At 37.4% G+C, this 13,889-nt stretch overlaps 1 protein-coding gene and 2 long non-coding RNA genes across 5 annotated transcripts; 2 read left to right on the forward strand and 1 right to left on the reverse strand.

Moving 5' to 3' along the window:
* Positions 1–831: 831 nt before the first annotated feature.
* Positions 832–7,539, forward strand: LOC310885641. 3 transcript variants are annotated; one of them, XR_014574878.1, is made up of 3 exons: positions 832–970; positions 2,110–2,198; positions 6,851–7,539. It is a non-coding gene; the product is annotated as an uncharacterized lncRNA (long non-coding RNA). The 3 variants fall into 3 exon arrangements; XR_014574879.1 differs by having other exon boundaries at positions 2,110–2,171; XR_014574880.1 differs by having other exon boundaries at positions 2,110–2,171; positions 7,064–7,539.
* KRT222 (keratin 222) lies at positions 2,979–11,011 on the reverse strand. The gene is made up of 6 exons (XM_083809207.1): positions 10,767–11,011; positions 8,627–8,755; positions 7,616–7,836; positions 6,489–6,565; positions 6,199–6,304; positions 2,979–4,868 (listed from the first exon to the last, which is right to left on the reverse strand). The coding sequence occupies exons 1-6, from the start codon at positions 10,860–10,862 to the stop codon at positions 4,655–4,657; spliced, it is 843 nt and encodes a 280-aa protein (XP_083665333.1). The 5' UTR covers positions 10,863–11,011; the 3' UTR covers positions 2,979–4,654.
* A 499-nt stretch (positions 11,012–11,510) lies between these two features.
* Positions 11,511–13,814, forward strand: LOC310885643. Its single transcript, XR_014574882.1, has 3 exons — positions 11,511–11,640; positions 12,743–12,785; positions 13,217–13,814. It is a non-coding gene; the product is annotated as an uncharacterized lncRNA (long non-coding RNA).
* The last annotated feature ends 75 nt before the right edge of the window (positions 13,815–13,889 follow it).

Raw genomic sequence — 13,889 nt, forward strand, 5'->3', positions numbered from 1 at the left:
CCGTTTGTGTGCGCAAAACGCGTGGATCGGCCCCGAAAGGGTGCCCCTGTGGAGGGAGGCCCGGCCCGGTGCGGCACCCGGGGAGGTTTCTGTGCCTCGACACAAGGGTGTGCTCTGAAGGAGGCCTAGAGGAAGGCTGTGGAAGGACTGCAGGTTCTGGGGCAGTGTGGGTTCTAAGCCTGTGTAGGTTGCGCTTCAGAACTAAATCAGACCGACCACCTCAACCACTTGGGCTGAATCGCAGGAGATTGGGAGTTGCAGCATAGATAATTCCAGGAGCACTGGGGTAATCCAGAACCATTTGTGGGTATCGTGAAGGAATCACACAAGGTAAAGGGCTCGCAAATAAAAGGCCTGGGGCTCTGAGTGATGGGGGAATGCGAAGGATGGCAGAGCTCAGTATCTAACAGAGGAATTGTTCATGCAGTGAAAACTCACAGCGACTGAACATAGAATGAAAATGAAGTTGAGGACTGAAATACTGTTATACGGCTAGAAAGATCAAGTTGTAGACACGTAAGGGATGATTTTGGTGCACCTAGTGAGTGCGACAGCTGAAGGAAAGACAAACATTGAAGATTCTTGAAAAGATACTCGAAATATCTTTGATTTTTTTGGCAAAAATAGATAATACCTACCTAATCCAAAAGGACAGTAAAAGGGGAAAAGAAGAAACTGAGTATGATACCAAGCTGCTGCAAGTTAGGCCCATTTCTTCTTGATGCCTGCAGTTTGTCTGGCGCAGTTTGCTTTCAGTCTTCAGTAAGCACACTTTTATGAACAAATAAAGAGCCAGGAACTCTGCCTGTATCTGCTTACAGCATATCTGTGGCCAGTTTGTTGAAATACAGCAAAATGATCTGACTTCCATTTGATAATGAAAATGTAAAAATTGAAAAGATCTTCAGAAAGCCAAATATGCATCTTTTGAGTACCAGTTTCATGTGGACAGAATATTTGTAAAGAAAAGGTGAGAAAATACTTACAAGAGGCGAAAAATAACCTAGTGTTTTCCTATTTTTGACTGCTTCATGCATTCATCTCTAATTTATTAATACCATGATTTTATTAATATTAAAATGCATTTAATGTTGATTGCATTACATTATAATTTGGCACAGGTTAGTGAAATATTGAATATGGTCATTTAGTTTTACTGATTCTCACTTTCCACACTAATAATTCTGAATCTTTATATGTTTTCACATATACGTGCTTTTCATTTTTTTATTTTGCTACTTGCCTAATACCCATGTTGAGACAGTGATAGATTTTTGCCTTTACACATTTTAATATACTGCGTAACATATGTACTTTAATAGGTTTGTTTATATATTATCATTCTAATCAGGGGGCTCTAAATATTTCACTCTTATCCAACTATTTTAATTAGCAACAGTTGCATAAGATTTGTAATGAGGACATATATTCATTAGAGACGATGAAACTCGTTTTTACCTCAGACATTTGCAGGTAATAGGTGGCAGTGGCTGAGCTGCTCTAAATTTAATTAGCATCCCAGCAGTGAAGAGTTCTTTGCGGTGTTATGAGTCTTCAGCGTTGTAGTTTTGAATTCCACAAAGTGACGGAAGATGAGGGTGAGATGTTACCATGAGTGCTTCTTTTTCCTGCTCCCACATGTGGTTCACGGTGATGCCAGTGGAAGTTTGAGTAGTTCATGAACAAAAAAGTAAGCTCTTCAAATATGAAAAGAGGAATTTTGCGAGTAATGCAAAAGATCTTCAGTTATATATGCACTATAAAAGGAGAAAATACAGTTAGGGCCAGGATGCACACTTGATTCCGTTTTAGAGTAGCAACAATTCTTAACGTAGCTAACAAAGTCAGTATCTGGAAGTCCCACACCTTTGTACAAGTAAGAGTGGGCTGCCTACAGAATGTTGTGTGTTAACGAAACCAGCTATTACAGTGTTCTGTAGTCTTTTTTTTTTTTCTTTTAGCCTCAGGTTTCACGATCATAAAACAAGATAGCTGGGTTTATGCCAGTTGTTTCAAACTTCAAACAGAAGCTGTATATTTTTATGAGCTGTTGAATCCAGTGTTAAATCATGGTAACCTCATGTTGATGGAATAAATTTCTCATTGCAGGACAGCTCAGGATGTGTTTGTGCTGTCGGTGGAGTCAGGGAGATGGCTTCAGGAACTGAAAGGTCAGGCCATTGTGTGGTTGAAATAATGTACGTGAATAAAGTCAACGTTTTTTCTGGTTGCTTATTTCCCAGACAGGAGTGACTACTATAGATACACAATAATTTTTCAACTCTAAAAAATGTGTAGGATTTACTGCAAGGTGAAGGCCAGACTTGTGCTCTGTACTATGCTGAATGAAGTTTCTATGATTGGGGGAAAAAAACTAGAGTTAGGCTAGAGATGAGGGAACACCAAGAAGTACCGTGGGTCAGACAGTAAGCCAAACACCCACTGGCTAAAGAAAAAAACGTGTCTGTGAGTAAGATTATTCCGTTACTGTTTACTGCAGAGCTGGCAGTGCCTTCCATGTATTTATATGTTAATTGTTATGTGCCCGTGCAAGCTCTAGCCGCACAAGGCAGTCTGCCGAAGGAGTTCTAAAAGTGTATGTATTAAGCTAAGTTTCTGTTACATACTTACTTGCTATTTATCTTTGTCTGTCAGCTTCTTTTTTAGATCATAAATTTTGTAAGCCAGATGCCATCTGATCTTTCTTGTGCAGCACTCACAGCAGAGGGCCTTAGATCTAGTCAAGGTTACTGGATTTATCAGAAATTTTTGTAGCAGGAAGACGCTCACCTTACATGTGTTGATAAAGACTCTTAGGGAATTTGGGTCTTACTAACTGCAGAGGAGAGCTTAAGAAAATGCTCAGTTGCAGCGCTACAGATTTTCTTATCTACAACTTTTATTTTCTGTTTTTTTTCACTCCTTCCCTTTCAAGATGTACACATTGAAACTCACAGAATATGCATGGGCAAACTCAGTTTTGTTATTATTTTTTATTATTGTACTATCATTTACTTTGGTAAATTTGTATCCCTGTTTAAAGTGCCTGAAAGCAATTAAAACTTAGTTTAAATTCAAGTATCGTAAAATGTACATAGTATAAGCACAAAAAAAGCTGCATAGTGAAAATACTAGGGCAGGCTGTTACATTCAGGATGCCAAATACTCAAGTATTAACAACACCAGATTAGTTTTAAGGTTAATGATAATTAGCCAGCTTTATACAGTAGGTATAGAACCATGGGCAATACAGATGCATTGTTCTTACCATTAACAGAAGATAGAAGCGTAACTTAACAGTGGAGGAATTTGCAATATCAGTCTTTTAACACATGCCGTAAGTAACAGGGCAAATTACTGACAAATTAAATCTTACATGCTGCTGTGGATCCCACAAATACTGTGTTTTTGTGGAATTTGAGCCCCTGTAATCCCAGTGATGTCAGTAAGAGCTTGTGACATCCATACCTCTTAAAAATCCTTGTAAACAAACGTTCTTACATTAATACCGTTTTTATTATTTTTTTTATAAAATTTGTCTCATAAGGTCATAAAGTACGTTCGGGTTTGTATTTCTGTTTTTTCCATGTACAGATGCAAGATCAACTACTGTACTTTTTAAGTGTCCTTAGCTACTTCGAGTACTAGTAGGGGATACGTGATGGGTTTGGTAGAATTTTACTTTGAATATGTAGCCTTTACTTTGTCCGTTCAATTGTAGCCATAATTGTTGTATCCCGGCATATTACTGATTTGCTATATGTACGAGATCAAAAGCATAATTTATCTAAATGATTTTCCAAACAGGATTTTGTTGAAGATATTTTAATTCATATTGTTGTAACACACAAAATGAATTAAATACCAGTGTTAAAAAAGTTGACTCCTTAATTTTGAACAGTTAAGGGGTATAATTTTACTTGATATAGCTAAGAAAGTCATAGTACAGGTAGGCACGGACCAGTAAGAGAATGATTGGTTTTCAATGGAAATTACTGCTTCAAAGTCAGTGGAACAATATGGCTAAAATATTATTTGTTTGTAACAATACTTTTAAGAAATGTCTGTGTGATAAGGGAAAGAAATTTTTGCTCAGTTATTGCCTAAAAAATATTTTAAAATACCAGCTACTTTTAAAAGAAAATTTTGTGAATAGTTTAAGAGCATCATTGCATGTAATTTTTTGCTATTAGAAACGGTTTTAAAATATATTTCAAATATGACAGTTGTGATATAAATTATTGCAAGGTTTCATCAGTCATTGTACATATGCAATATTGAATAAGAGAATGAAATATGCAGTTCTCATTTCCAGAAGGAGAAAACAAGTTTTCTCTTACAAAGACAGAATATGTCAAAGTATAAAGTTATAGTTTAATTTTTTAATATTTGCAGAAATACTACAAAACAACAACAATAATGAGAAAATGAAAGGACTGTACCCAGAGTATAAAACTAGTAGAAGTTAGGTTTCTTGGAATCTTAACTCCCTTGCTCTTCTCCCTTTCTTTTAAGAGACTTGTATGTTTTTATTGTGTTAAAGTACTTAGTAGGATTTCATAGCTGTGGCAAGACAGAAGGAGGCCGTATAAGTCCATCTGCAGTTTATTTCCAGAGCCCGTTAAGGATGAACTTTGGGTTAGTTTGCTGTAGGTTAAGGTTTGATAGAAGGGATACTGCACGACCTCCTCATTACCAGCCTGACTTCAATGTCTGGAAGAGTTTTCTGTTTAGTGTGCAAACATCCTTCATCGGTTGCTGCTAGGTGGAGATCAAAGCGCAGTGAAACTGATTTTTTCCTTAAGCGTGGGTTGTCCTTAAAGAAAGAACCTTCCCATTCTTTAATAACTTCATCCACTTTTTCTGTTCTGAAACAATAAAGCAAACGTGTTTATGATCCTTTAGGCAGTATGTAATATGTATCTTCAGGTCTGCTTTTAAACTGTGATGAGAAACCATGTAACAGTCAAGTTATATTGGAAGCTGTCTGCACCAGATTGAATCTTTTTTTTTTTTTTTTTAACAGCTTCATTCCCCTGGATATTTCATTATATTCTTGCTTTTGTATTTTTATGTAGCCTCTGCTACAAAACCATTCCTCTGAGCACATCAGGTGTTTGCTTCCAAGGAAAAAGTTTAGAACCCAGCCTCAAATACTTTGTACAAAACCTCTCTACCATAGTGGGCAGGACTTAATTCTTGCATCTGAAAGCCTTCAAAACAGGGAGGAGAAAAATCTACTTAATACCCAAACCTCAGAATGTGGATCTACAATTAATTAAAAAGGAAAAAAAAAAAAGGGACAGAATTAAAATACGGAGAATGAAAATCCATCTGATTCAAATAATCTTTAGGCACCCAAATCCTATTGATGTAATCCTGTATTTGTTTCAGGATCTGAATCTAAGAGTCTGATTCTGGGGGCCTTACACAGCTCTGTAAACTGCCCAGCCAAGCAGCCACATTCAGATCTGACAGACACTGAGTGTAAGATGAATAAAAGTGTAAGATGGAAATAAGCTTCAAGTGTGGAATGTGTATGGTAGACCATACGACGGCATCAATTCTTAAATTTCTGTTTTCAATAGCTCATTATTGTTAATTGTTAGTGACAGGGTATGCTACAGCTTGTTTTAAGAGTTCTGTTAAATGCTAGTCTACAAAAGACTTTAAAGAGTAGCAGAAAACAAAAGAATGAGGCAATGTAGTGCTAGCAAAGTAAATTAAGAATAAAACATACCAACAAACGTTCACATGCCCACTGAGGAGCCAAGCTCTAGTGTAGTAATTGGCAAAACGTAGGAGTTTCCAAGTAGCAAGTCAGAGCAGCCAAGCCTGAATTTATGTGCATAAATATGCCCCAGAGGGACTTTACAAACATGGTATGGACTCTCTTACTTTCAGAATGAATTATTAATAGTTTCATTCTTGACAGGAATAGCAATTAGAAGCATCATCATGACATTGTTAGCTCATGAAGTAAATGCTAATAAAAAGAACTTTAAAATTTAATTTATTGTTAAAACATTCCATTCACTATAAAGTGAAGAACTACCACTAGTTCCAGCTACTCTGGAGCTTCTTTGCTGTGTAGGAATGATAGAACAGATATTAAGTAAAAGAAAGTCAGAGATACTGATGTATAACACCCACAATTTACATTTAATCATTATTTTGTTAAATTCATGTATGTCTTACTGTATAGTGCCATGAGCTTCAGCACTTTCCTTCATAATATTTCCATCTAGGACTGCTTGTTTTGTCATCAATTCCACCTTCTCAGTTTCATGCTTCTTTACACCATCTATAAAAGAAAATGCAAATATACCATGTATGCAGAAGAGTAAGGTCAGGGCACAGGACCTGGGGATGTTTTTCTTCCTGCTTTATTGGAAGAAGTTCCTTCTGTAATATCCATTAATTTGTCTGTAGTTAGGAACCTCTTTAAGGCCATAATCCCCTAAGGGGGGAGTGTCAAAAAAACTCACTTGAAGGCAGCATAAAGGTAATCTTGCTAGTGGTGGGCTTTTTGTCATCCTTTTGATTAGGTATAGAGCAACGATACCTGCAAAAATAAAAATTATTACAAGCATCAAATAATATTGAATTACTTTAATTTATAACTTGTTTTACAAGCAACTATGAAAAAAATTAAGAATATGAGAACGATGAGAAGCTCTGATTGTAGCAGCTGTTTGTTAGGATTTCTTATTCTGAGCATAGAACTAAAGAAAATTACTGAAAATGTCTGTGTCATTTCATTTTTGTTTTCTGACAGTTCTTCATGAGTGGGTTGTGTGCCAGAAAGAGCTATTTAATTTTATTAATACTGAATTGTGTGTATTTTCAGAGTTAAAAGCATTAAGTCTGACTCCCCTGTCTGGAATCTTAGGCAACCGTGTGAGGTTGCTGGACTAAAACCCCGTGTTTTCTGCAGAAATGAGTAAGGGAGGCAGTGTCCACTGAAAGGTGTCAGAACAGTGTGCCTGCTTTAGTTAAGATGTCCGTGCAGAGTGCAGGACCTGGTGTTTTGCCTTTTCCTTATCCTCTGTTGTTGGTGTAGGTGTAGCTGCCTCGCTCAAGTCTACATTTCAAAATACTGGTGTTTGTGTACCAGCGATAGGGGCAGGCACAACGAGTTGGAAAATGTCCCTAGAAGACCTATTCTTAAACAGCATCCTGATGTGTAGGCTCTCCAAACGTGTGACTTCACAGACTTGGAGTGGCACCGAGTAACGTGAGTTCAGCATGCAAATGGGCATCCATCGTGGGACGAGATGTGAACTCCTCTCCAAGAACTTCACACACACGGACTTGCTTCATCTCTGGTCTGAGACAAATGGAACCCGTGTCAAGCAGCTAATGTGATACAAAGCCTACGTCAACATGCAGTGCCTTGGGTGAGGGTGCAGGAAGCTTGCTACTAGCTGCAACATGCTGCTGGCATCCAGAAAGTATGGATATGGTAAACTGGGTTACAATGAAAACCTTTCTAAGGACTTTATGCTGTAATTTTTTAATGATTGGTTCATGTATTTACAATTGTAATGGTTAGTTCAGTGGGAAGTTCTGAAATGGAAGATAAATCTGAGTACTTTCTCTAATCAACAAGTACCTGCTCTCTTCTTGTTCAAGCAGACTGCGGTACGTTGCTATCTCCTCCTCCAGTTTCATCCTAGTGTTCAGCAGAATTTCATGCTCTCGAAGCTGCTTCTCAATACCTCTTCTCACTTCCTGTAGCTCTTTCTCTAAACATTCAATCTCAGCTTCTAAATTCTGTAGTTGCATGTGGTACTGCTGCTCTGTGGCACGCAATGAACGCTCCAAACCCTTTTCCTGTTAAATTTAACTCATATTTTAAGATTTGAAAGGTGTGCCTGTAAGGATGCTCTATGCACATTTCCTTAACAATCGGATGATGTAGTTTTATATCAGTTCTTTTAAGAATATTCTTTAGGAACAAGGGTATAGCTTTTATGGTAAAACTTTTGCTGAGATATTTTCCGGTAAAATTTGTAATAATTTAAGATATAATAAAACAAAATAGCCACCTGTTGTACCACCAGTTCACTATCACTGATTTTACAGATCTCTGGTTTTGCCTGTATGGTTAGAATGACAGTCAGCTAAGTACAGCATGAAAACTGAGTGCTCTGTGCACTCTTTTGTCTTAAATATATTACAGAATTCAGCACATGGCTGATGTGTTCTGTCACAAATCCAATTGATGAATTTGGTCCACCCATTCAAAAAAGGTTTTAACAGTAAACCTGATCAGAGTTGGTTAGGCAGAATAACTGGGACCGTGATGGGGGAATATCATGCAAATACATGCTTGGCAGAAGTGGAAATATGAATTGTGTTACACATCAAATAACAGATTTTGAATCAAGACACACAGTGCTCTTAAACAGGGGCAGTTGACTTAGCTGTTGCCTGTGGGGTAGTGATCTGTGTGACAAACTCAAAATGCACAGCAAAGCTCTGTGTTTTGTGTTTGTTGTATTTCTGCTGTACGGTGGATGTGTTTCCTCCATAAACTGACTTGTGAGTAGTTTACATTAAGAAAAATACTTTTTTTTTTTTTTTTCCCGGGAGATTTTGACTATCATTTTATGATTCTTACCACAGCATGGAGAGATTCGATTTCAATCTGCATGTGGTGCCACTGCCGCCTGGCTTCACAGAGTTCTGCTCTGGCTGCCTTTAACGCTTCTGCATCTTTGTCCATTCTTTTAACTGTAGCTGCTTCTAGCTACAGGGGATTATAAATATGTATATATACACACACAAATATATATACACACAAAAAAGAAGATAAAAGTAGTCAAATGAAATAGACAAAAAATCTCTAACTGGGATTTTTTTAAGATTCACATAAATTTGTTAGAGCTAACAGTGATGAGTTGATATTTTATGTACTGTGTCGTGCAGAAGTCCATATCCTGCTGTGCTTGGTGGGAGGTAGCTGGCTAAATCTTGAACCCTAACTTTTTGTTACAGAAATATGCCAGTACAAATGAACCATTTGTATTTAGACCTCATCCTCCTCTAGAGTAAGTGGGCTTAACTTCATGGCAGTTAGAGGAACTGCAGTCAGTTCCTGCAAACAGTTCCAGATTTTTTAACGTATTTTTGATTTCAAGGAACAGCTTTATAGAAAGGGAATGCTTCTGATTGCTTGCATGGATGCATTCCAGTTGACAATAGCTGTAATTATGGTTTTGCCTGATGTAGTCATTGACTAGATTTCAGATCGTTCTAGAGCAAGCACCTCCATTCATTCAGATATCCAAATCTACAACTTTTCCTTGTCCTAGGCTTAATCTTAATCCAAAACATTATTTGAGATAATTTGTCGTCCTTAAGGCTGAAACTTGTTCTAAAAAAAAAGTGAATAGTCAAATAAACACTGTGTTGTGTTTACAGGTAAATTATTTTTTTTTCCTATTACAAATAATTTTTTTAACCAACCCTGAGCATATGTGGGGTCATTTTAGGTTTGGACTCATCTTTGATTTAGATTGTATGTTACTGTGTTGTACTTCTAGAATAATTATTTTGCTTATGGAAGTTATTTTTCCTTTATAGTTCTGCGTTTTACTACAAGTGGTGAAGGTGCCATAAGCACTTGAAACTCTTCACGTTGTTTTGCATATTTAGATCTTTACGTAGGTTCTCATGATGCCATCAACTCTAAGAAAATAAACTCTAATTCAGGTGTTACAAAGCAAGTAAAATAAGATCAATTCCCCCCTTCTCCCTTAATACGCTAACCTATTGTAATTTTGTCATGACATTGTTTGGTGGAAACTCTAAATTTGGCTAATCCACAAGTGAGTGCTCAGTAATCTTTCATTATCCTGTTGTACCTGGGTACTGCAGAGTTTATGTGATGAGGCTGTAACGGTCCACGTTGGCTGCTGTGTGCCAAACACCACCACAGACGTGGTTTAACCATCTGGTTTATAGCTGCCACGGGATTAGGGTGTAGATCAGCCAGATTGCAGCAGTAATCTGGCCTGTGGTTAAAACAAACAAACAAAAACAAAACCCAACGCAAACAAATAAACAAAAACCTCCAGAATTTCTGCAGTGCCTAAGTACAACAGGGTGATAGAATACCTAATTTTCAGCCTGAATTTCTTGGCATTTGATGGCTCTAAGTTGTTTTTCCATTTTATTTCAAAGTTCAGTTAGGTTTTAGAGATGCTTTGTATGTAAATCTAAAACAGTAGCATTGTGTGTTGATAACATTTAGTAAATCTGTATGAAAGAACAAATTATATTTGCTAAAAAGTATGACAGTTTTACTGTGAACAATATAAAATAGTTCCTGAAAAAGTGCTGTTCTTTTTTAATATAGGTGCTAAAAACTGTAAAGCTTTCTTTATATACATGGCTTCTTTACATCGCCTTTGATTTGCAAGATTCTCAGTTCCCGTGGGATAACTGAAAGGTGCTAGAGGTTACTGTGTTACTGCATATGTCGTCATTTTTAAATCCCAGCAATATCACTGTTGCAGGTACAGAAAAACATCCAGATGAATTACACAGCACTCCTTTAGTGTGAATTTCATACCCTAAACAAAACCTTTTCCGTATCTTCTAGTTCAAATCTTACTGCGGTAAAATCAAAATCCCTTCCCCAAAAATATGCTGCATCGAAAAGGAAATACTGTACCTCATAGAGGCTGAGGGAGGAATTGTACAGACAAGGGTTGTCTCCTTGCTCTGGAAGGTGTACGTCTGCATGAAGTCATTACCTGGGTCCTTGCTGAGATGATGGTCTTTATCTGATTTCTGGTGATGAGCGTTTCATACTTTGCCCTGATCTCACGGAGGAGCTGGGACAGTTCCATTCCCCTCCCATCCTCCACCTTGGCTGCCCGAACCTTATTGATAGGGTGAGGCGGCTGCTGCAGAGCCTTCCCTGCCTGCAGTGAGACGAGAGGGAAAGTACGGGCAAATTTTAAAGCTGCAGAGCTTTATTTCTGAGGAAGCACTGGAAGGTCGGGGGCTTTCAGTCCTTTCTGAGAACGCTGAATAATGCAAAGATGTCGCTTCCACAGCAGTGAAGTGATGATACCTAAATTATGTGCTGAAATGAATTCATACAGTGTCTTTATGCTTTTGTTGCACTGTAACCTAGTTTTTTTTATAATGCCAAAAAATGTGGGGTTAAGAGATACAAAACAAAGGACAAAATCGCAGCTGCACGGAATGAGACTGCAGTCACATAGGGAAAGGGAAGGGGACAGCTTCCCAGCAGGACCCCTGAGCTGGCGGCAGCGCTGCTGGAACGTGCCCTCGCCAGGCGGTTGTGAAGCACCGGCACCAGTTATCTGGGGATGATGCAGAATTTCCCTCCTTGAAGGCTCACTGAGGCGAAGCGTGGCTGACCTGCTGTGCTGCTGGGGATTGTCCCGCTTTGAGAAGGAGCTGAGCTCCTGGCATCCTCTCACCCGATGCTTCTGTGTTTTTATGGGCAGGAACACAAGAGGGACAGAAGCCAGCGCCGCTAGTGGCACAGAATGCTTTCACACCTTGTGGCAAGGGGGCTTTGGCTCCCTTTCTGCAGAGCAGTAAGAAATTCTGGTGAATGAATACCTCAAACGTAGCTAACTGCTGTCAGAAAAGGTGTGTATTTGTCTCTGAAGGTGTTTACGGTTCCTCTCTGCCTTGTGTCAGGGGGCTCAGTTCACAGAACATGCAGATTTTGTTGGCTCCTCATGCCTTTCCTCAGAGCTACGTGAGAGGTAGAAAGCAAAGGTTGTCTGTTTGAAGTTCTGTAATTTCTACAAATAATTCTCCATTTCCTGGCTTATTTTAACTGCTGTATACTGACAATCCCAATGATCTTGTCTACTAAGTACTGCTCTTAGCAATTTTTCAAAGTTTTTTTTTTCAGTAATATAGAGTATGAGCCAGTAAAAAATCCTAATTTCAGTAAAAAAAAAATCGCTAAATAGAATGCAGTTTTAGACTCCAAATAAGAATATGCATCAGTAAAATGAGGGAAAAAAAGGCAGTAAACTTTCACAAGACACTCCTTTTAAGAACTTGAAGCATTGTACCTCTTAAAAGTCTCCTTGTGTGCATAAGGCTTCCTTGTTCTTGACTCTCTCTGCTGGCACGTGTAAAAGGATCCTGTGTACTGATTTTATTTTTCTTAGCTGGTTGTTCTTCTGCTGGCCTGGATAGAGATGAGAACATTTTGTTGTCCACTACATTTTCTACAACTGTGTTAATCATTCTAATTTTACTTAGTTCTAAAAACAAAATATCAACAGTGTTTTTCATTGATGGTATGAGAACAATCATATTAGAAAAATAAAAAAAGGAATCCAAACATTGAAAGGAAGAGCCTATGTATCTAAGTAAATAAGAACCTCTAAATGTAATTTAAAATCTTCCTTTTTTCTTTTCATCATGATGTTGATTCTTTGCAGTTTGTTTTCAGTTCCCTGGGACTCAGAGTGACTTCTGCTTACATCAGGCAAAGTCAGGGCTGTCTAGCATCCAGAAATGAACCCAGAAATGTATCAGTTTGAAATACAATATATAAGAGTTCTGTAGGGATATCGGATTTGTTCACACAAACCAAAGTTTATGCATCAATCAGTGTCTATGGATGAATCTTATTATTACCAGGAGCTAAAATTTTGTCAGTTGATAACATTTCTAAAAGCTTTTAAAAATAAATTAGCACTAATGCTTTCTTTTTCATTCTTTTTTCCAGGTGTAAAGGGAACATCCAGCTGCGACATCCCTGAAGCTTTAAGGTAGGTGTAAGCAACTGTATCTTCACTAGGATTTATGTAGTTCTCAATCCTAGCTACTCTCAACATTTGTATTTTATCACAGATGTTGTCTTATAGTTAACATTGTAGTTTAGATACCATGTGTCAATTATTTGGATTCTGTGATAATGTTACTGTGTTGGTTTGTTGGTTTGACACAAGACCATAGCTGGAGTTGTTTCTACATATCCTAAGCAACTCTAATTTATCTTTTAGATCATAATATGAAATTCAGGATGAATGTGTATGTAGGTAAAGTGCATGATTATTCAGTGTAAACGCAATCTACATTAAAACAAAAGTGTGTTTGAAATTCGGAAAATTCTGAATTCCCAATGATGCAATAGTTTTCACAGCAATCACAGTTGCAGCCCCTGAGGTATGTATGTTATTTCATGTTTCTTTATAAACAGTTGTAATGAAAATACATATGCCTTTGCAAGAAGACAAGAGAGACACATTTTTCTCTTCAAAATGGAGATGTTGTCAATAATGGTGAAGGTTCTATGGTTGCAGTTTTTCCACACAAGAGAAAGTTTGTGGTTAGGAAAGAAGAATGACAAATGCTGTCCAGTTTTATGAGGAGAAAAAAATTTCCTTCAATCTGTATTTTAAAAATGTTCTCTGTAATGGTACTCTTGTTAATCAAATGCACCTACATAAACAACTTCAATTTGTCTACTTCTGCTATCACTATTTTATTTTATATAGTGTTTATTTAATAGTAAAAATATAGTCTGCAGCAGTAAAAATATTATTGAAATATGTTGCATGTAGTAAGGTTCTTTTCATTTATTTATCAGCACGGTTTTTTAAAGGGAAAAGAAAAAATGTACACTTGAGTTGCATGCTTTTAGAAAATAAATTAATTCCTCATACTGCTGAAGATAGTGCATTTACTCAAGATGGTTTCACATTTTCTCTCTTCATACTGACATATATTGAAGAATCTCGTATTTAATTTCGTGTTATTTATCACAGTGGCTTTTGTTTAACAGAATGGACTTTAGATGTGATTCTACCATTTCTTTGAGTATTGTTTTAACTACCCTGCCTTTTATTGGTTCCAAACAGGAAGCAGAAAAA

The sequence above is a fragment of the Anser anser genome (genome assembly GCF_964211835.1).
Source record: "Anser anser genome assembly, chromosome: 23".
Lineage (NCBI taxonomy): Eukaryota > Metazoa > Chordata > Aves > Anseriformes > Anatidae > Anser > Anser anser.